This window comes from Caenorhabditis briggsae (assembly GCF_000004555.2).
Source record: "Caenorhabditis briggsae complete genome, chrV, whole genome shotgun sequence".
Lineage (NCBI taxonomy): Eukaryota > Metazoa > Nematoda > Chromadorea > Rhabditida > Rhabditidae > Caenorhabditis > Caenorhabditis briggsae.
Genome location: NC_013488.2, coordinates 8,793,045 through 8,814,633, shown reverse-complemented (window position 1 = coordinate 8,814,633; position 21,589 = coordinate 8,793,045). Strand labels below are relative to the sequence as shown.

The following is a 21,589-nucleotide window of genomic DNA, read 5'->3' as shown; positions in this document are numbered from 1 at the left end:
GAGGTGACAAAAGTGAGATGCCAACTCACTTATCCATTCTACTCGTTTTGTGCTTTCCTCCGCTTTCTGATGTCTGCTCGCTGTGTTAAATTTCTCTTTTCGCACCCTTTCTTCTTTTTCTACTTTTTTTTCTCACCTCTCAAAATATTGCAATCTGTCATAATACTTTAGTCTCAATTGTCACTTATCTATAAACATATTTGACGTCGGAGGGTATTTTTGAGCTTTGTGCCCAATTGAAAACATACTTCTGATTCTTATTCATTCCAAATGTATTTCGAACTTAAGTCTCTGAATAAATATTTAGTATTGTCCATTTTGTCTGAAAATTCTAGAAGTTTTCAGAATAGCTTACACTTTGAAATCCTATTTCAAAATATATGTTTTTTAAATGTCAGAGGGACCTTCTATAACAGGTTTTAAGGTATTGCATAACTCTATGATTGTTAAAATTCCAGATAATGTCAGTACTACTTCAAGGTTCAATCATTTGGAGTCAAATTTTTTGTAGGCCAATAAGAGGGGAGGAATCTGAACTTTGCCTGAAAAACTTTTGGATTTCGAAAACTGTTAGAAAAAAGGATATTAACAGTTCTTTCAGAGATGAATGAACTACTCTCTCGATACTTCAACAAATTTATAACTTAATAAAAAAAATAACAAATCTTTGAAAAAATGTAACTGGGTAAAATTCCAGAGAACAACTTAATGACTTTCAGACCACTCTGGTATACCAGCTTGGAGGAAGCGATATTTCACTCAACTCTTCAACCGTTTTTTGCCGAAGGAGGAATCTGTTCATATAGACCTTGATCCCATGTTTATTGTCATTCAAATTAACAATGCTCTTCTGGCTCTAACAGAAAATATCAGCTTTTCCTATACCATTCTTTTTTGGCACAGTAACTATCATTGAACTATTTTTTATCATGGTGGCCACCATTTGGATTCTATATTTAGGATAGAACTGTAATTTAATTTAAATTTAAGCCTGACAGTAGTCCTTTCGATATGCTGTGAATGCTCTAAAAAACCACCACCCTATACTTGCCCTTTGAGAATTTTGAAATTTTTTGTGAAAGAACTATTTTTTTATTGGACACTCTTATCTTGAAAAATGTTTTTCTTGTCAGAAAAATCGTCCATTTTTTTTCTGTTGACCCCAAAAAAATTTTTTCAAAAAATCCAGGCCGATAATTGTTGTCAACGTAAACGCAGTTGGTGTGCTCTCATTCGAGGAAATACGGTAAGCGAGTCCGTGAAATTACGTCGCAGTGTTTGCGCCCCGATGTATGGTGTCTCTGCGCCTCGCTGCTTGAGAGCATTCCTTTTTCGAATCAATCATGGGATTTTCATGCTTCTGACTTGTCATTTCTCTTTTTTCTGACTCTATCATGCAGTTATCGATCAAAATAAATGTTTTCTCATAGATTTTTCAAAATATTCAAAACACAACTGGTCGCCCGGTTATTTGCATAATCTGTGTGTCTTTTAACGATGATTGTCATTGTGTTTGTTGCTGCCTGTGCACTTTTCAAGTGCCTAAATTATCTCTTATCCGTTCACTTCCCGATTTTTTTGCCCGCAAGAACTCATTTGATTAATTTTTCTATTGCAGAAATCAACAGCAACGAATAATGGCTGATCAAACTGTCACCGCTGACACCACCGTTCGTTTTTCCTGCGATTACTCAGTTTGTTAACAAAAGTGTTTTTCAGGCCGAGAAGATGGATACCGCTGAGGCTCCAGCTAGTACCCCAGCTGCCACTCCAGCTACTCCAGCTCCAGAGTCCGAAACCACCGATTCGACGGTCCCACCAAACGTGCTCTCCGCCAACGGAGGACAGCAAACTGGTGTCCAGCCTACTACGCGAAACGTCAACAACATCCCAACTCGTCAATATCTCGACTCGACTGTCGTGCCAATTCTTCTTCAAGGGCTCGGAGCGCTCGCTAAGGATCGTCCGGAGAATCCAATCGAGTTCTTGGCCAACTTCTTGTTGCGCGAAAAGGACCGCTACAACGCTGAGAACCAGAACCCAGCCGGACAACAATAATTTCTCTTCCCCAGACTGTGTTAAAACGATTTCTCTCCGACGTTCTTATATTACATACTGTAACTTATTCACACTTCCCCGTCCACCTTAAATCGGCTATTTTGTGAAGCTTTATTTTTCTCTCACCGTAAGAGCTATATGCTCCACTTCACATGAATAAATGAACCCCGGCTCATCTACTCGTTTTTTCTTTTGTCATAAGGTTGTGAACCAATAACTACTGCTGAATAATTGAGATTCGTCGCACTCCATAGTGATCGTCATTTTAGATGCCGTCGAAGTTATTTGTTGGCAATCTACCCGATAATGTAGACTCCAACAAGCTGAAGCAGGTCTTTCAACCGTTCTGTAAAGTAACCGAATGTGATATAGTGAAAAATTATGCATTCGTTGTAAGATTAATGGGTGCGATTGTTTTGACGAATCTGTCGAGTTTCAGCATATCGAAGAGGACGATGTGGACTCAATTATTACTCGTTTGACTGGCTACACGATCGAAGGAAAAGTTGTTAACATTAAAAAATCTACTTCAAAACTTCGTCCAACGCCCGGCATGCCTAATCGGTGCTTTAGATGCCAATCAGATGATCACCGTACACCCAATGTCCACAAGATCCGTCAAATAGTGTAAAAAACGAGTATGGTGTCACAATTTCGTGTCAGGAAATGAAATTTTGTTTTCAGTGGTATCATTAAAATCGACTTGACAGCAGGCGGTGGTGGACTAAAACGACCAGCTGTCGAACCAATTCTCGATATGTCGAAAAGAATGGCTTTTGCTCCTCAAGCTGTTGTTGAGCCTGAAGTTCCAAGACCAATGGACCCGTGAGTTTTTCTCATGCACTTTTTTCATCCGAGATAATTATCCTATGTATCTAGTTGACAACATGTTTTTACAGAGATCTCCAAGCGTTGTACCAAGAGTATCAACTGTCTCGACAGCGTTACGTATACTACCGCGACCGTCTTCTCAAAGAAATGGAAGTAAACAACACGGATCAACAGCTGGTTTCGCTCTCTCATCCACCTCGACCATCCCCGTTCCAGTTGCATCTGCTCCTCCAGGAGCTACACAGTACTGCTCTTTCCCGAGTTTTCTTTTATCAAATTTTAGATTTTACATCTTCTTACCATTTCAGCGCCGCAGTTCAGCAGAATTTTTTCCAAAGAGTTTTTTTTCCTAGCTTCCGTTTGATATTCGATTTTGAAACCGTATTCGTTATTTTCACCCATTATATTTTACTCTTCACTCAACTCGCCGCTCGTTTCCGTACCGTGATATTCGTGCTGGAAGTCCGTTAACTTTCAGTAAATCTCATTACCGTCGTCGTCATCGTCGCCTCCTTCTCAAAAAATCTCCTAAAATCTAAATCCTCTCAAAATCCGAAACTGAAATCTGTCATTCCAGGCTTTCCGCCGCTCCAGTCTCCTATCAACCAGCTGCTCCGCCGTCTTTATCTGCTGTCAACGCTCCTTACGCTGCACCTTCCAATTTGAGGGTAAGATTATTCATAGATTAAAAATTTTTCATTATGCTTCGCGTTTCAGGCTCCATATGCTCTTCAATCCGCTCCATACGCTTCGGCCATGCCACCAGCGGTGAGTAATCGTTTCTCTGCAACAACCCGTCGACGTCCCGTTTGCAAGTATTCTCTTTCTTGAGATAACACACCTTTGCTGAAACGGACGCCATCCAAATCAAAAGATCAAAAATCAGAAGGTTATTTAACTTTCATTGCAGGCACCGTACGGATCCGTGAATCCTCCGCAGTCCAGTGGAGTGATGACTACCCAACAGTACTTGCAACAAATGCAGCAGCAACACACTGGTTCCCCTGCTCCGGTCCCTGCTCCAGCCAGTATGTTGCTCTTCAATTAATCTAAAATTTTTCATTTTACAGGATATTAGCAACATGTGTCAAAATCCCGCTATACCATCAAATGATCACGATGAAAGAAGCGAAATGAACAAGATTCTCAAACTCCATCCCCTCGTACTTTTCTCTGTCAATCCCTGAATTACTATATATTTTGCAAAAATTGTTGAATCAATACTTAAACAGTCTTCCTATTAAATAAATTCAAATGAATGTTATCATCTGCAAACCCATTCTTCGTTGTATTGTGTTCTTTCTTCAGAAGATACTTGCGAAAGATTACAAGGCGGAGAATTTTTGGCCACGTGACGTTGCCTCTTTCTCTCTTTCGATTTCTCGACTCAATTTTAAATTCCGTCCTATCATACAGGTCACATCAGAGGGCATCGGCGGCGAAAGATGATGAGACTGGCAGGCGGATCAATAAGAAGAGGTATTTATTTGCAAATATTACATGTGTGTTTTCAAAAACAACAGAGGAAACTGTCTTTTCAAAGTAGATACACAAAGTATTTGAGATTATAAGTGATGTTAGCCAATTATAAAAACAAAAGTTTTGACTTTTAGTCTTTGATTTATTTCAATGCCAATACCAAGAACGTAATCACAAGGCCGATGATGGCTAGTGTTGCAATGGTGGCCCTGAAAATTGTCGCATTAAGATTTGAATAATCCGATGGTCCCACAACGACAAATACAGTGACCTAAAAATATTTTTATTTTCAGCATTTATCTTCTCGTTTTTTACTGCTTAAAAAAGTTTTTTTAAATAATTAAAAATCTTAAAATAAACATGTTTCTAGGTTACTGTAGTTGTCATTTTAGGACCTTCAGCCATGGCCACCAGATTTTCTCTTCCACAGCTTCAACTTTTTCGTATTTTCGTACCAAAATAATAAGATTTGAATAGATACACACAAGTTTTCATAGTGAGTTTTGAGGGGATTCATGAGTGTCAAACTTTTTTTACAGCAAAAATAAAAGACATTCTTTGTAAAACTACAGTAGTTTTTCAAAGGAACATGCTTCAAAGAGAAATAGTCTTGACACGATATCGCCTCGAAGGAATTTTAAAAAAAATGCTGGTGTTTTTATTTTTATTTTTTGCTTTTTTGCTATCTATGAATCACCCTATAACATAAGGTCTAGAGGATATATTTTCTAAAAAGAAACGAACTTACGCGACAAGGCATGCGAACATGTTGAGAGTGTTTTCCGAAAGTGGCTGTAGCTCTCGGCTATAAAAATTCAAAAATCAGATATTGATCCCAATTCTTATCTAAAAATAATTACCCACCGTTCACTTCCACCTCTTGGTCTTCCATCCTTGTTCAACTCCAAATCCAGCTTTACCATTTGTGGTTCATCATTAAAATCGAATGACTGTCTTCGCGGTGGAGGATGATTGTAATTATTCATTCCTTCTATAATACTAACAGCAGCTCGCAACTCGTTGGTAGGAGACACAATGCATTCACGACTTTCCGAAGATACCATCGATCGGGCGTCGCTGTTAGCTTCTCCTAGAGTTTTCCAGGTCTCTTGATTTGAAACAGTATTTTCCTTGTTGGCAGAATAGAATCAGAGATGCAGACTGTTTTTTACGAACCAGACAACCTAAGAGTAAATAATTCGAGTCACAAACAGTTTTTTGTAGGGAAGAAAAAAGAAAAGAAGTGGGGTTGAAATTCGGAATCACGAATGAAAAAAAATCAAAACTCATTCATGAATTCAAAGCACAGTGACACAACAGTCTTGTTGATAAAGTCAGTGTTTCAATTGTTGTGCCACAGTGTCAGCTGTAATTATGACGCGACACACAAAACAGTAATAAATAGGATTAGAAACCGAGCATCTACAAACAAAACTGATGCACTTGATAACATATCAACATCTAGAAGCAACAAGTGTGTGAATTCAATATTTCTATTCTACTTTCGACGGTTTTAAACTATTATTCTGATACCAAAAAAATCTGGGCTGATCCCTCAACGATAAATACCGTAACCTAAAAATGTTTTTATCTTCTCAATTTATTATCTCGATTTCCGTTCGAATCTTATCACTATCAAAAATTTTATATTTTCGACTTGTTTTGAGAAAAAATAACAGAAGCATCAACAAAAATTAATCCTGAAAATAACAATATTTTTAGGTTACGGTAGTTGTCGCTGTGGGAGATTCGGCCATGTCCGCTGTTGTTTCTTTTCGAAAGCTACGATTTTTTGCGCCAGAATAATATTTGGAAGTATTTTTCAATGAGCATCTCAAACGCATAATTCTTATACAGATTCCTAATAAATTCAAACTATAGAAAACATAGTAAGCGTTGGAGAAAAGACATAGAATACTGCAAATGACCGATCAACATGAACCCTTCCCCATCGAGCAGTCAGGTGGCTCTTTCACCTTCTACGGGAGCCGAGATGAGCAAACAAACAGACCGACTAGATTTGCTCTCTTCTTCTATTTCTCTCCTCGATTTCTTCTCTCTTTTCTCGTATTTTGTTGTATCCCACGATGCACCCCTGTTTGTAGGAAGGAAAGCAAGTTGACAAAACAATACGAATTGTGCATTTATACAGGAAAATGTATTGTGTACTTACTCATTAACACACAATTGATTACCAAAGTGATTAGCTCGCCTAGACGATGCGATAGCCTTGGATGAAAATGCCTAAGCTATGGTTGACGCCGTCGAGCCAACAGATTCTGCATCAGCCCCTTATTTTAATGATCGTCTAAATATATTACATCATCCTTCACACTTATCAATTTGAACTTCAGTACTCAACCAAAACCACAGCCACCAACAGCATCGGTTTTATCGTCCCGGACATGGTGTGTTTGGACACCTGCCTGATCCACCGAAGCGAGTTTTTGAGAGCCAAGGTGTGTTGATTCAATAGAGAACAAGAGGAAGAAAATATATTTTGCAGGAGGTTTAACCCCAGAAAGTGCACAACGTGTCCATCTGATCAACGCATTCCGCAGATATGGATATCTGGAGGCTCAGCTCGATCCGCTCGGTTTGAGAAATGTAGAAAAGTGAGTAACATTATCCAAATTTCAAGAATTCTGGTAAATAATTTATTAGAGAAATTAACAAGGAAAAATCAGATATAAGAATATCATCTCGTCTAGTAAACTCTCTTGTGCTTGCGACGCCAAGCTCCGTGGTTGTTGGCTCCGTCGTCACGTGTTGGGCACTTACAGTATTCAGCATCCTTTCCTGGGAGTCCGGCTGGTCCACGCGGTCCCTCCTCTCTGAAAATTATCATTGAATATGATAGGATAATAAAAAAAAGCAATTGAACTCCTAGTCCAGCGAATAAGGATGCTTTAGTACTTACCCATCTGGTCCGGCTGATCCTTGATATCCTGGAACTCCATCCTCTCCTTCCACTCCTGGTGGTCCGGCATAGGCATCTCTTCCGGCTGGTCCCTCTGCTCCATCTGGTCCTTGCTCTCCTGGTTGTCCACGTGGTCCTTGTCTTCCAACTGGTTTCTCAGCATCATCTCCCTTCTCTCCAGCAGCTCCTGGCTTTCCGTCATCTCCTGATGGTCCAGTTGGTCCCATCTCTCCTGGCATTCCTGGCTGACCATCTCTTCCTGGATATCCTGGCTGTCCTCGAGCTCCTCGCATTCCACGAATTCCTGGTGTTCCCTGTGGTCCTTGTGGTCCTGGGAGTCCTTGTGGGCATGTGAAACATCCCTGAGATGGTTGTTGCTCGACATCAGGACAATCTTGTCCATCGAATCCTGGTACTCCGTCAACACCATCTTCACCATCTGGTCCTTGCTCTCCCTCCCCTCCTTCTGGTCCAGGTGGGCAAGTGTTCTCAACAGTGCACTGGCATCGGTTGTTACCACCAGAAACATTTGGTCCGAATGGAAGTCCTGGAACTGGAAGTGGTCCCTTATCTCCTTGTGGGAAGTGTGGCTCTGGAGCACTGGTTCCAGTAGCTCCATAACCTCCATAGGCTTGACGACGGATACGGTTCGAAGCGGATCCAGCTCCCAAATTGATCATATCCCCCCAAATGTCGTTAGTAAGCAATTTGAAACTGTCAATCTCATTATCCAACTCTGTCCATATGGAGTTAACTTGTGAATAAATAGAAGCAGCAGTGAACAGAGACACCAAAAGAGAGGCTCCCGAAAAGATGAGAGCTCCCGATGTGGCCGTAGTGACCGACATTTCTGGATGAGATATTAGAAAAAGAACGATGCGAATGATTCAGAAGCTGAGATACTGTCGCACTTTTATACACGGCATGTGCGTAGCGCTCCGAAGAAAAATCGTATTGCTTACCGGCGCGGCGCGGACGCTCAATCGCAACAGCGGGATTCTGACCGCCCACTTTTCTTTTCGATGATGTTCACATAGGATGAGAAGAGAACGAACGACTGCAACCATTTAGGATAGAAGAAATATTCAGATTCCGGACTCTCCTTAAGATTCTGAAGATTAGATTGGGACTGGAGAAAGGAAAAGAGGTATTTGATACTTTCTTCCAGAGAAAATACGGAACCAATTTTGACAGGGATGGGAAAATTTAATAAAAGAGATCAGAAGTTCAGTACGAGGAATATCTAATTTACTTGATTCATGTTGAAAATATGAAAAAAATTGTACCTAGAAATCAGACTGAATTCCATTCCAACTTCAGACACCTTTTGATCTTTGTCTCTCCAAGTGTTTCAAAAGTACAAGCGTCCTGAATGAGTCATCGAATAGCTTCCGAAACAGTTCCTCTTCCCTCGCACCCTTGCAGACAAATTGGAGATAATGAAAGTAGTCGTGATTAGAACACAGTCTCGCGCCTTATCAACATCATTTTCTCACTTCTTGGCACTCAGTTCTTTGAACAAAAAAAGGCTGGCAATTCCAGTGTTTCCAACTTATCCAGTTTCCTCTCGAGAAGTACCTTCTTCCTGTCAAACACGAGACCTTCTTCTCTGTATTCCCGAATGTTCTCCGTCTTTTACGTGGAAAAACACTTTCACATCAGTCCTGTCAAGGCGACATGATGGCTGTTTCGCATCGCAATAAATTACGGTAATATGCGAATTTGATTGTCCAAACGATGTGTCATATATCATTCGGACAAGACACGATCTCTTCCTTTCCTTTTCCCAACTGATAAGAATATGTTCCTTTTTTCTCCTTATCTTCTGGGATATAGAAAAAAAATGTGCGACGATGGCGCTGATTTATTGACACACTCTTCCTATCATCACACTATTAAAATGTCCTATCATTATCACTCAAGTTGGAAGCTATGGGATGGGAAAGTCTTGTAAAGTCCATTTGGTTTGATTCGATTATGATAACGAGAACCTTCTTCCAAGGCACACCGCTAATCATCAAACATAATTCGATGATGTTAGTTCCAGAAAGCGAAACACGTCCGGGAGAGACAAACACAAAATAAACAAGACAGTCTGGGTGTTTAGATCAGTATCGAATTAATTTATGTTGCAAATTTGAACCTAATCGGTCGGTTGGATATATGAGAACATTCGATTTCCAAATAAATCTTCTGTTTATATGGATGTGCGCAAGTGAACTTATAAGTATGATATCTATCGAGTAGTAGTGATTATATTCAGATGGATCTTGAGCTTAATTCGAATATCATGATAAATTCAGAATTCCATGGTAGTGGTCAGGAACCTTCCTCAGATTTTGGAATTATTTTTTTTCTTTAAATCCAATAAGAACATTAGTTCATATCAATATCACCGGAAACGATGTTCATTATCTCCTGTGTATGAGATAAAAACAAAAAACCTGACTAGACACTGTCTGGATCTTGCTTCGCGTTTTGCCTGTTTTGCGTTTTTCTACCACCCGGCTAAATCCATAAATCTATATGGTAAGGTATCGTGTCTCTTTTGAACTTTACCGACATTTCAACACAAACAGCTTCCTCCACTCATTCCGAGATGGGGAATCCAAAATCCTTTGATTTCTGATCCGCCATTGAGAGATATTGGAATGTGGAATACCTTTGTGCGCGTCGCGCAGTTTTTACGGGATTTTGGAAGACGCCTGCCTGGAGGGGACTGGGGGAGACATTAAATTAGGGAGAAATGAGGGTAGATGGCTATCAGCAAGTACTGGGATTTTGAAAGTGGGATGCTTATAAGTTAAATAAGATTTTTTTCAGGGTTCCGGAATTGAATCCAACAATTTATGGATTATCATTGGACGAAAATGTAAAGAGTGGTTATTCGTTAAATGATCTTGCCGAGCAGCTTCGACTCATTTACTGCGGTCCAACGGCAATCGAATTCATGCATATTAATGTAATCTGAACAGAACCACCTACAGATGAAGACGTTATGATTTTCAGAACATGGAGGAACGACAATGGTTGGCACAAAACTTTGAAAACATAATTGCAGAAGAACTTCGGAAGGAAGAGATTGTTCGAATTGGAAATCTGATGCTGAAATGTGAAAATTTCGATCGTTTCTTGGCTACCAAGTTTCCCACTCTCAAGAGATATGGAGCAGAAGGAGCTGAATCGATGTTCGCATTTTTCTCGGAACTTTTTGAAGGATCAGCTGAAAAATCAGTTGAGCAGATAATTATTGGAATTGCTCATCGTGGACGCCTGAATCTACTCACCCAACTCATGGAATTCCCACCTGTTCACATGTTCCGTAAAATCAAAGGACGCACGGAGTTTCCAGAAACCGCAGACGCTTCTGGAGATGTTCTTTCTCATCTGGTATCCTCTTTCGATTATAAAGGAGCTGAAGGAAACGTTCACGTCACGATGCTCCCCAACCCCTCTCATCTTGAAGCTGTAAATCCAGTTGCTATGGGAAAAGCTAGAGCTCGAGCATGGTCGATGCGCAAAGGAGATTACTCTCCTGATGAGAGATCTGCTAGAACTGGAGATGGTGTTCTCAATGTTCTTGTGCACGGAGATGGAGCATTCAGTGGTCAAGGAGTTGTCTGGGAATCGATTGCGTTGAGTCAGGCTCCACATTTCAGACTTGGAGGAACTGTTCATCTTGTCACTAACAACCAAATTGCATTTACCGCTGAATCCAGTGTTGGAAGATCGAGTACTCACTGTACGGATATTGCAAAAGCTTTTGAGTATCCAGTCATTCATGTAAACGGAGACCATCCAGAGGAAGTTGTGAAAGCAACCAGATTGGCCTTAGCTTACAGAGAAAGATTCCGCAAGGACGTTTTTGTCAATTTAGTGTGCTTCAGACGATGGGGACATAATGAGCTAGATGATCCAACTTTCACGTCTCCAGTTATGTACAAAGAAGTGGAATCAAGGGAATCGGTGCCACGATTATTCCTTGATAGAATGATTGACGAAGGATTGACAACTGAAGAAGCAGTGAAAGAAGAATTGAAAAATCATACGGAGCAATTAAACAACGAATTGAAAAAAGTGGATAGTACTGCGCCAGTGAATATCAGTCATCGAGGAAGCTGGGAAGGGTTTAAACAAGCCCCAAAAGCCATTGAATCGTGGGATACTGGAGTTGCCACCGATCTTCTTCGATTTATTGGAGCTGGAAGTGTGAAAGTACCAGAAGACTTTGACACCCACAAGCATCTCTACAAAATGCACATTGATTCGAGATTGTCAAAAATGCAATCTGGAGAAGGAATCGATTGGGCGACAGCTGAGGCAATGGCATTTGGAAGCATTTTGTTGGAGGGAAATGATGTAAGAATCAGTGGACAGGATGTGGGACGTGGAACATTTTGTCATAGGCATGCAATGATGGTTGATCAGTCGACAGATCAGATTCATATTCCATTGAATGAACTAGTAGAAAAACAGAAAAATCAATTAGAGGTAGCTAATAATTTACTATCTGAAGAAGCAATTCTTGGATTCGAGTGGGGTTTCTCATCAGAAAACCCACGACGCCTGTGTGTCTGGGAAGCTCAATTCGGAGACTTTTTCAACGGTGCTCAAATTATCATCGACACTTTTGTTGCATCCGCGGAGAGCAAATGGCTAACATCATCTGGACTTACGATGCTTCTTCCTCACGGATTCGATGGTGCAGGTCCAGAGCACAGTAGTTGCAGAATGGAGCGATTTTTGCAAAACTGTGATTCAAGAGAAGACCAATCACCTGTGGATGGAGAGAATGTGAACATGAGAGTGGCGAATCCAACAACAAGTGCTCAATATTTCCATTTATTGAGACGACAGGTAAGTGGATTACTGTAGGATTACTGTAACTCTTACTGATCCAAATCTACCGTATTTCTGTAGTGCTGTAGTTTTTTTTGAAATTCCTTATTGCTTGGATCACTGTTACTCGTTTGTTTTCCATTTCTGAGTTACTGCGTTTTTATCTGAAACTACAGTAATCTCGAAATTTTAAATTTACAAAAAATAATGCCCGGATTACTGTTCACTCTTGAAAAAAAAATCCACGGTATCCCTTGACTACTGTAGCTCTTTCAGATACAAATCTACCGTACTGGGTTACTGTAGTTTTTTTTTGAAAATTCTCATTGCTAGAATTACTTTAGTTCGTTCCTTTGTTTTCTGGAGTATTGCCATTTCTGGAATACAGTGTTTTGTTCTGAAACTGTAGTAATCTCAAGATGATCTTCACATCTTGACAAGATTTCAAAATTTCCAAAAAAAATGCTGGGATTACTGTAGATTTTAGAAAATCAAATCTATCTTTTGATCACGGTAATTGCGGTATATAAAGACTAATTACCTAATTAACTATTTTGAAATCATCAGAAACATATTCGCGGTTTATTTGCAGGTCGTTCCCAACTACCGAAAACCTCTGATTGTCGTTGGTCCAAAGATATTGCTACGTCATCCGAAGGTCAGTCTTTCAACCGTTTCTCATACAACAATACCCATAAAAAGTTACATCCCCTACTCATCTGATCTCTCTTTAATCCCCTACCGCTACCACATTTTTTTATTGCAGGCGGCCTCTAGAATCGACGAATTCGGCCCAGGAACCACTTATCGAAATGTGATCTCAGAAGATGTTGCATCTGCTGGAAACATTAAAAAAGTAATCTTCGTATCTGGAAAGCATTGGATAGCTGTAGAGAAGAGTCGTGATGAGAGAGGACTGAAAGATTCGGTGGCTATCGTCAGAGTGGAGATGCTGTGTCCGTTCCCAGTTGTTGATCTTCAAGCTGTTTTCAAGAAATATCCAGCAGCTCAAGGTAAAACGAAACCAAGCCAAATTTCTCTACACTGGGACACCTATGAACCCCTGCTGAAATCAGCCATTCGTTGTGCTTCATTTTGCCTCTTCATCCATTCCGCTAATGATTTCACCTTGAGGTGATTTATGCACTGCAAGTTCTGCGCGCCGAAAAATTCGCTCTTCTTCTAAATACCGTTTTTCGCTTCCACCTCAGAAGTTTTTTATTCCTCATTACAATTGCAACCGAGGCCGGACGAATACGGTGACGACAAGATCAGACAGATTTCGGGCAAAAAAAAGCGGGTGGCCGATTTGAATAATGACTCTTTGCGCTCTCTGTTCGTCACAGACGACGTCGATTCTTTTTTTTAGTGCACTTTTTGATGAGAACTTGGTCGTTAAATTGGAAAAGAAATGGAGTAGATTTGAGGAGGATAAGCTTCCTCAAGTTTTTTGACAATCTATCTTACATGGTGGTCTAGATTTAATCGCTTGCAGACATTTACTAAATATCAAAGATCTTGAAATTAGTAGCGAATGTCGTAGAACCTGTAGATGAGCCCCCACACTGTCAAGTTTAAGCTCAATTATCTCGATTCCTATGAGACATATTGAAAATCTGTCTACTGATAAAATACTGACAATATTATGATAAATATCTTATCAGTTCATAAATTTTTGATATCTTTCATGAGAACCGAGATAATTGAGCTCAAACTTTAGGTATAAGGTGGACTTTTTTTTTCGAAAAATTACGGTAATTTTTTCTAGATCCCAGTTAAACTACAGTACCTCTTTTCCTTTTTTCAATTAGAATTTGACCACAATCAGCCCAAAGTGACCGACGACCGCTCACTTTGTTCCCCTAGTTCTCTCCTTTCAACTGTCAATCTCCGAGAGTGAAATATGGTGAAACTAGCAAAATGGCACGGGAGGTCTCTTTTCGCACCGAACTCCCTTTCGAAGATTTATGATGTCAGAATGACCAGGGAAACGGAGGAGAAGGACCCAAAAATAAAAACTTATTTTTGCAGAGTTCGTGTGGTCACAAGAGGAACCAAGAAACGCCGGAGCGTGGTCATTTGTCAGGCCAAGATTTGAGAATGCGTTGGGAGTTCGGGTAGGTTCAGAGAGTGGATTACTGTAGTCTTTGGGAACCGAAATCCAAAAAATTCCAATTTCAGCTGAAATTCGCGGGACGCAAAGAACTTGCATGGACCGCCACAGCTATCGGCGAACAGCACACCAAAGAAGCCGAGGAGGTGATTAATCAAACGTTTGCATAAGTCTCCAGTAGGCAGTCTCTTCTCCCCCGCTTTTCTTCCCAACAACGACTCATTTTTTGCTCCCGTTTCTTTCATTTCCGTCTTCTAGTAGTTTCTTTTCCCTTTTTCCATTGTTTTTTACAGAAGATTAGTTGTCAGTTTATTTTTTATTGCTCAACATTTCATGTGCCTTTTCTGTTTCTTTGTTTTTGTGATATTCTTCTGATTTATTTGCCGGGCAAGATTTTTTAAATATAGGTGTTATTTCTTTTCTTTTTCTTTTTTTTTTTTGCAGCCTGGAAGTCGAAACATCGTAATTTAAAAGAACAAAGAAGAAGAGAAGAAGAAGACAACGGGATGATAATTGAGTTATCATTAGCTGATGTCAGGGATCCCCGCGATGTGCGTAAACTACTTTCAAATTTTTGGAGAATTGCAAATGTATATAGTGAAGCCGTGGAATGCTACCGAATTCTGATTATGACTGTGTGATTCTAGAAAATAAGTTTAAAGCTAGATTCTTGGATTCATAGAAACCTTTGTTCTCATTTTTTCAAACTTTTGAATGACAGTTCCCTATAGATCCACTTGGGTAAGTAACTTCATATTTCTTCCCCCACTTGATTGTCTCTTCAGAATACCTCTTCTTGTTATTCAACACAGAAAACATCTGCGAACACATGCCAGTCTAGACATAAAGCAATTAACAGAGGGTACAGACAAGAAGCACATTCCTCTGCGCGAATGGTAACTGAGCGGGTCCTTGTAAAAAAATGCTTGTGCACCTGTTCCAGGCCATAATAATCTTCTTCTATATTATCATCGTTCCATTTCTTCATTCCTTCCGTTACCTTTTTGCCAGTGTCGTCGTCGTCCAATTCTAATTAAAGTCGTTAACGCCATTAGAAGATGATCTCTTTCTTCTTCTCTTCCACCGATTTGATTTTATGTATATCAACGTCCTTTTTTCCTTAATTTTCATTTTATTCTCTTTTTTACTTCTTCTTTTTGTCCCTGTTGTGCGCACCGTCATTAAGAATAGTTTAAATTACCTTGTCGCCTTTGGATCGAGTGAAAAAAAAGTGGGCGGAGCTTCATGAGGCTTCGTTTGGCGCCACATGTCCCGGGCTAGGAATACCCCCGGTTTAGACAATAGAGCGCAGATGTTTTTTGATTCTCATGGGATCAGCAGGTACTGTTTTTATTGGCTTTATTTTTTTGAATTCTATTTCAAGAGCTGGACTGATCCTTTGCTTCGATTTCCATAGATTCTCAAATTTTTACACCAAATAAATTACGCCTTCTTAAAAGCAACTTCATCTTCAGCCACTCTAAACTTTAATTTTCTGAGTTTCATGAGTTTCTAACCAACTTGCCGCATTTCCTCTAATAGAAGCCCACACAAACCATCAACTTTGAGCTCAATTATCTCGGTTCCTGTAAAAGATATCAAAAAGTCGTCAACGGACAAAATGTTTATCATGTCTCCATCAGTGTTTTAACAGTTGGCAAAAAATTTAAATCTTTCACAGGAATCGAGATAATTGAGCTCAACCTTGATGGTTTGAGATGGGATTCTATTAGAGGAAATACGGCAGTTGCAATTTTGATAATCCTTCGAATTCGAACTTGAAATATTTTAGAAAAATCCAAATCGGTCTTTTCTCTGGTATCTAGTATAACTCTAGCCAAAAAATTTTTTTTGAGTTTCATGAGTTTCAAATCAACTTTCCGTATTTCATTTAATAGAAGCCCACCCAAATTGTCAACTTTGCGCTCAATTATCTCGATTCCTGTAAAAGATGTCAGAAGTTTATCAACTGATAAATTATTTATCATAATATCATCAATATTTCATTAGTTGATAAGTTTTTGATTTCTTTTACAGTAATCGAGATAATTGAGCTCAAAACTGACGACTTGTGTGGGCTTTGGTTGAAATATTTGTCATTCTTTGAATTTGAATTGATTTCTAGAGAAATCCAATTTGATCCCTGTTTCTGATACCTAATTCAGATTGGCAGTTTTTCTGTTCCAAGTGGTCCATGGTGGCATCAGAAGTGTTTTTTAAGGAACAAGGGGCGGCGCCCTTTCTGTACACCTCTTCAACTGGAGATGTTCTCCAAACTTTTCTCAAGTGTTTTCTTTTTTCTTTCCGAAAAAAGGGGCGTGGTTTTGAGAATGACCAACCCAAGTATAAATGCTCCTTTCATAATTTTCCGTTTTTGTGGTATCTGTCCCATCAATCAACCCACACCCCATCCTTGTCTTTTACTTCAATGCCGAATCCAATTTCCTGTTTTGCCTGGGCTTTTTCGATGGCATCATGGTCCCGTTTTCTCGACCCGTCTTCATCTAATCCGATCCTCTTTTTCCAACCGCTTCTCACACCCACCCCATTTTCTCTTCTGTTTTTGGTGTCACATTAGAATAATGAACAAAAAGAGAAGGGTACTGGAGGGCTTGTGAAGTGCTCCGCAATTTCCTCCTGGACCCACAACCGAAGACCCCACATTGGTTCATAGAAGAGGTCCCAAAACATTCAATTTCCCGTTTTTCGATTCTATTTCAGACCGCCCATCGTCGTTGTATTTCAAATCGGACCGCCCGTAATTACGCACCTTCCAATCTATACGGTTACGTTGTGATCCTTTAATGACAGTCATTCCCCCGCAAGCTGTTTAGTATGATCACTTTTCCGATTCTCGTCTGGATTAGGTTAGGTAATAGAAGAAGAAAGAGAGAGAGAGAGTGTGTGTATATTTGAATTGAATATGCACTTGAAGCTTCTTCAGATGACGTGGCAATAGATTATAGGTTTTTGATTTACGGTAGTAATGAGGTAATGAGAGAAGAAGAGGAAGAAGAGATGGAAGAGAAGAACAAGAAGCAGGCTGCCAACATATGTTGAATTCTCACTGATTCATAATGCATATAACATAATTCTGGCGACAATTTGATGTGACAGCCAGCTTCATCATTTAGGTGTCCATCGGAAGAGAAAGGAAAAGGTTATATCAATTTCCTTTTCTTTTTCAGTTCGAAGAGTCCCTCAGTCTATATCTCAAATGTCTTATTCATAATCATCCTAATCAAAAATTTCCATAACAATACAGATACACATGTCACCCTCTTTTCTCTTCTATTGTATTCCTTTCTAGCAGTCAGTACTATGTGCAGCAGCAGTTCTCTTTTTTGCTGCGCTTCTCCAATTTTCACACTCTCCAATCCGATTAGCATAGAATACGTGTGAGTGAGTGTATGTATGATGTATACGACAGTTCAAAACTGCACTGTACTTGTGTTTTTTGGTTGTGTTATCTTGAAGCCAATTAGGGTTGATAGCTGTAATTGATATACCAGTAGAGAATTAGAAAGGTTGCAGGGTACTGTAGTTTGCCCTATAGACAGCTTGCTGAAAAGTTGGTTGATTTTTTCTGGAAAACGATATTTTGGGAATCTAAACGGTTGTTAAGTTATAGGACTTTTCTAAATTTGTTTCTATTTTCCATAAGTCTCCAAGTTTTTGATTCAACCGCTACCGAAAATATAGCGTCTTCAATTTTTTGCCCTATATATGCAGTTCAAGCTCAATTACCTCGGTTACCATGAGAGATACTAAAAAGTTGTTAACTATTAAATTGTTGATCAAACTATCAAAAACATTTCATCAGTTGACAAATTTTTGATATCTCTTACAGGTACCGAGATAATTGATCTGAAAGTTTAGGGAGGCTTCTACTAGAGAAAACATGGTAATAACCAAAAAGTTCCCAAATTTTGGATTCAAATGCTAATGAAAACTCTTTAATGTCTACTTTTATACCCCTAAAGTCCCCTTTCGCGTCTTTTTTCAACATTAGAATCCAGTTGTTCCATCTGTTTGCTATTCTTCTTATCAAGCGGAGGTTATCAGTTGCAACCAGGTGTCAATTAAATAGGATTTATTGGTTTTTGAGTTTAATCTTCTTCTTCTCTCCGCCTACTTTATCATTTGAGACAAACAAAAACGTGGAACTTTTTTCACTCACTTCACACCTATAACCATCAATCAATCATTGGCAAATTTCGTATACACTTGTCTAGTTTTCTTTTTTCTTTTCTTTTTGCAAATGATGCAAGATGAAAGCTGAAGCAACACTCTCGAGACACCTGTTACTCGGAGACTGGTGTCTTGGTTGAGTGTGGAGCAACATCTTAAACCACCCAGATTTAACTACTTTGAACTTTGAATCGGAAGTGTTGGGATTCTAGAAGAGCACCTGATGGCTTGCCACGTGTGTTGTCTCATCGCTTGATTATTGTTGAATCACTTTCTAGATGAAAAAGATTTCAATTTCTGTTTTACAATGAGAGATCAATCAAGAGAAATGAGGAGGGAGAAAAGGGAGGAGAAGAAGCTAGCATAGATGAAAAACCGAAGAAGATGGCGGAAGGAATGAAAAATAAAATAGAAAAAAAATAAAGGAAAAGAGACACTTTTTTCACATTCGTTTTTCACTCATTTAATTTGATAACAAGGGGGTGATAACATGAGGGTGTTCCCTGTTCCCTTTCATATCAAGAATATGGATTTCCCTTTTTTTCGAAGATCGGTAGACTGTGGCTTTTCTGGCTCTAGAATTAATAGCCGCCGTCGGCCGTCCCTTGGCACACCCCTTTTTTCAAAAAGGGATCTCGATAAACCAGAATGGTACCGCATTCAAACTTAATCCAGCTCTTCCGCTCCCTCTTCCCCAATTTTTAATGTTCCCGTAATTTCCATGACCCGTTTAGCTTCTACATGTGTTTTCACACTGTCCGATTACTATTCTCCCTCCCTTCCTCTCTAAATTTATTCACCTGTGCATTATTCTATTTACTTTCTCTTCCTCTCTTTCTACCATACCGCCCATATCCTTGTGTTCCTCATTCCCTTAAACTGTCCTCCAAAAACCTTCGTCCGATGATTTGTGATGAACTGTTTTTTTTTTCTTTACACCTCAACCTTCTCCTTTTTTCTCGCGTTTTGGATGCCATTCTCGGTTTCACACACAAATCTTCGTTTTCGATGGCGTCCTCTCTGAAGATCATAATCTCCTTTTAACCAATGTGGGCGGTCTCGGGTTGGAAAGGGTTGAGGCCTCGAATACTAATTATCGAGAAAAAAACGATTAGAACCGAAAAAAGAGGGAAATGGGAAAGAGAGAAGTGACCAGTTTTTTAAAGTAAACTGCCAAGATTTTTGGTTTGTTCGATTTTCGGCAGGTAGGTGTGGGATTTCAATTAGATTTTTTTTTCGATTTCTAGTTTTGATTTGCAGCTTAATTGTAACAGTGTTGATTATGGTTACTGTAAATAGTTTTAATTGATCTGATAGTGAGAAATACTGGGAAAAGTCTCCACATTACTAAGTTTGAGCTCAATTATCTCGGTTCCTATAAGAGATATAAAAAATCTGTCAACTGATTAAATGTTAATAATTTTACGATAAAATTTTGTCAGTTGACAAGTTGTTGATATCTCTTATAGTAACCGATAGAATTGAGCTGAAATTGCACGTATAGAGTGGGCTTATGTTGGAGAATTTACGGTATCTTAGAGGTCGTGGCCTCACTCCGTTCCAATAACGTTTATCTTGAGTCTTCTAGTATTTTTCTCAAATGTTTCTCATATTTCATCTCTCCCGAATTTTTTCTTTCCCAAAATGTTGTGTGTTCCGAAGACATCATCATTCCGATGGGTGAGCATTAATCCCCTTCAAAGGGTAACTCGATTTTTTGATGCTCCCTCTTTTACGGAATCCGAATTCTCAAGTTCCAAATTTGAAAATTTAGAGTTCACTAGTCACTATAGAAATTTGATTAGCCGCCACATGGATCATCATTATTGTTGCGTTGACGTCTTCTTCTTCTTCTTTCTCTTATTAGCTACAATCATCCATTGAAACCGCCTTTCCGAGTAACATTATTGTTTCTGTTTGATTGGGCTCACAATACTATGCTCATTTTTCTAAGAATCCAAATTCTGGATTCCTCATCATCTGTCAGATTCCTCGTTAATTCGTTAACTAATTTTCTACTAAAACCCATCACTAAAATCCACTTTAGAGGGTCATTCGAATCATCTGATAAAAATCTAAACGAGATCCTTATGCTGCTCCTAATCTCGATATCACTTGGTCACTTTAATGTGACTCCCCTAAATTTCTGCGTCTCTTCAACCTATGAACTATTTTGGCACAGTCAATTGGGGACATATGTCATGAAATATAGTGATTTTTGATGATGGCAGAAGGAGGAAAAGACACGATGAGTCTCGAAGAAGGGTTCAGTTTCAAATTACTACATTCAAACGGATATCTGTGAGATGATACTGAATAGTATTGTGTGAGTACGAGGAAACAATCAAAGCTCCGAAATTAGTGAGCATGAGTTTCCTGTTTCATGAGCTGGTATTCCTAGTATCAAGGTTTGTAAATTTAGTTCCAGGGCTACTGTTAATTATTAAGTGTAAATATAAGAATTATTCAGAATTAGTCTTGTTTGAACGTTTCAATATTTATTCAAATTATAAGTCAGCATCTTTTGTTCCAGTAGGATCCGCCTGATGGTCTTCTCCAAATCCATACACCTATCAGTTCAGAATCTGGATAATTAGTTTTTTGAAACGCCGGAGCTTATTGGGATGTTCAACTAGTTTACCTTCCTGTTTCTCTCTCTCCCTCTCCCACTTGCCCTTTTACAATTAGGAAGCACTATAGTCCTGGACCACTAAGCCCTTTTTGCTCATTTCCCTAATCAAGTCTTCTCTCTTTTATTCACTGTGTCCACTCGTTCTTTTACCCAAACATTTTGTACAATTCTCTCCTTCCATTCCCGAGCTGATTGCGCCATAGTTGCCTCCTCCAGCTCTTCTCCGTTTTCCTTGCCCCCGTGGATGTCTCCCGTCCGTTTCTCACTCTATTGCATTAAGGGACCATTGGAATTGGACCAAAAGACATATGTGTCTATCTCTCTCTCTTTCTTCCGACTCCTCCCTCTGAAGGCGTTGGGATAGGGGTAAGAAGAAGAAAAGGAAGCCAACACAACTCTCTTTATATATTTTACTCATCCTTCGTGCCTTTTCTTGTTGCGCAATGGGAACGGAGACTCCGCCCACATCTCAAACTCCGAATTCCGTTTTTCTGTTGTTTATTTTGTTGTTGTTTTTGGTGTTGAA

At 39.4% G+C, this 21,589-nt stretch overlaps 7 protein-coding genes across 7 annotated transcripts; 3 read left to right on the top strand and 4 right to left on the bottom strand.

Moving 5' to 3' along the window:
• Nucleotides 1–1,637: 1,637 nt before the first annotated feature.
• Cbr-dpy-30 lies at nucleotides 1,638–2,058 on the top strand (the record flags this gene model as incomplete). The annotated part of the gene is made up of 2 exons (XM_002636643.1): nucleotides 1,638–1,670; nucleotides 1,720–2,058. The coding sequence occupies 2 exons, from the start codon at nucleotides 1,638–1,640 to the stop codon at nucleotides 2,056–2,058; spliced, it is 372 nt and encodes a 123-aa protein (XP_002636689.1).
• Nucleotides 2,059–2,327: 269 nt separating this feature from the next.
• Cbr-rnp-1 lies at nucleotides 2,328–3,967 on the top strand (the record flags this gene model as incomplete). Its single annotated transcript, XM_045237431.1, has 8 exons — nucleotides 2,328–2,450; nucleotides 2,498–2,685; nucleotides 2,743–2,883; nucleotides 2,958–3,098; nucleotides 3,467–3,557; nucleotides 3,607–3,657; nucleotides 3,800–3,917; nucleotides 3,960–3,967. 8 exons carry the CDS (start codon nucleotides 2,328–2,330, stop codon nucleotides 3,965–3,967), a joined length of 861 nt encoding a protein of 286 aa, XP_045097755.1.
• Nucleotides 3,968–4,510: 543 nt separating this feature from the next.
• On the bottom strand, nucleotides 4,511–5,432 carry CBG23405 (the record flags this gene model as incomplete). The annotated part of the gene is made up of 3 exons (XM_002636645.1): nucleotides 4,511–4,577; nucleotides 5,117–5,173; nucleotides 5,233–5,432. The coding sequence occupies 3 exons, from the start codon at nucleotides 5,430–5,432 to the stop codon at nucleotides 4,511–4,513; spliced, it is 324 nt and encodes a 107-aa protein (XP_002636691.1).
• A 1,316-nt stretch (nucleotides 5,433–6,748) lies between these two features.
• On the top strand, nucleotides 6,749–14,410 carry CBG23406 (the record flags this gene model as incomplete). Its single annotated transcript, XM_002636646.1, has 8 exons — nucleotides 6,749–6,827; nucleotides 6,875–6,983; nucleotides 10,112–10,250; nucleotides 10,298–12,145; nucleotides 12,720–12,785; nucleotides 12,894–13,140; nucleotides 14,159–14,244; nucleotides 14,309–14,410. Coding segments are annotated over 8 exons (2,676 nt in total), but the record flags the coding sequence as incomplete, so codon positions are not given.
• On the bottom strand, nucleotides 7,076–8,136 carry Cbr-lon-3 (the record flags this gene model as incomplete). The annotated part of the gene is made up of 2 exons (XM_002636647.1): nucleotides 7,076–7,202; nucleotides 7,289–8,136. 2 exons carry the CDS (start codon nucleotides 8,134–8,136, stop codon nucleotides 7,076–7,078), a joined length of 975 nt encoding a protein of 324 aa, XP_002636693.1.
• Nucleotides 14,411–14,459: 49 nt separating the features above from the next.
• CBG27039 lies at nucleotides 14,460–14,765 on the bottom strand (the record flags this gene model as incomplete). Its single annotated transcript, XM_045237429.1, has 2 exons — nucleotides 14,460–14,504; nucleotides 14,580–14,765. The coding sequence occupies 2 exons, from the start codon at nucleotides 14,763–14,765 to the stop codon at nucleotides 14,460–14,462; spliced, it is 231 nt and encodes a 76-aa protein (XP_045100590.1).
• Nucleotides 14,766–21,168: 6,403 nt separating this feature from the next.
• Nucleotides 21,169–21,264, bottom strand: CBG27038 (the record flags this gene model as incomplete). Its single annotated transcript, XM_045237428.1, has 1 exon — nucleotides 21,169–21,264. One exon carries the CDS (start codon nucleotides 21,262–21,264, stop codon nucleotides 21,169–21,171), a length of 96 nt encoding a protein of 31 aa, XP_045100589.1.
• Between the last annotated feature and the right edge of the window lie 325 nt (nucleotides 21,265–21,589).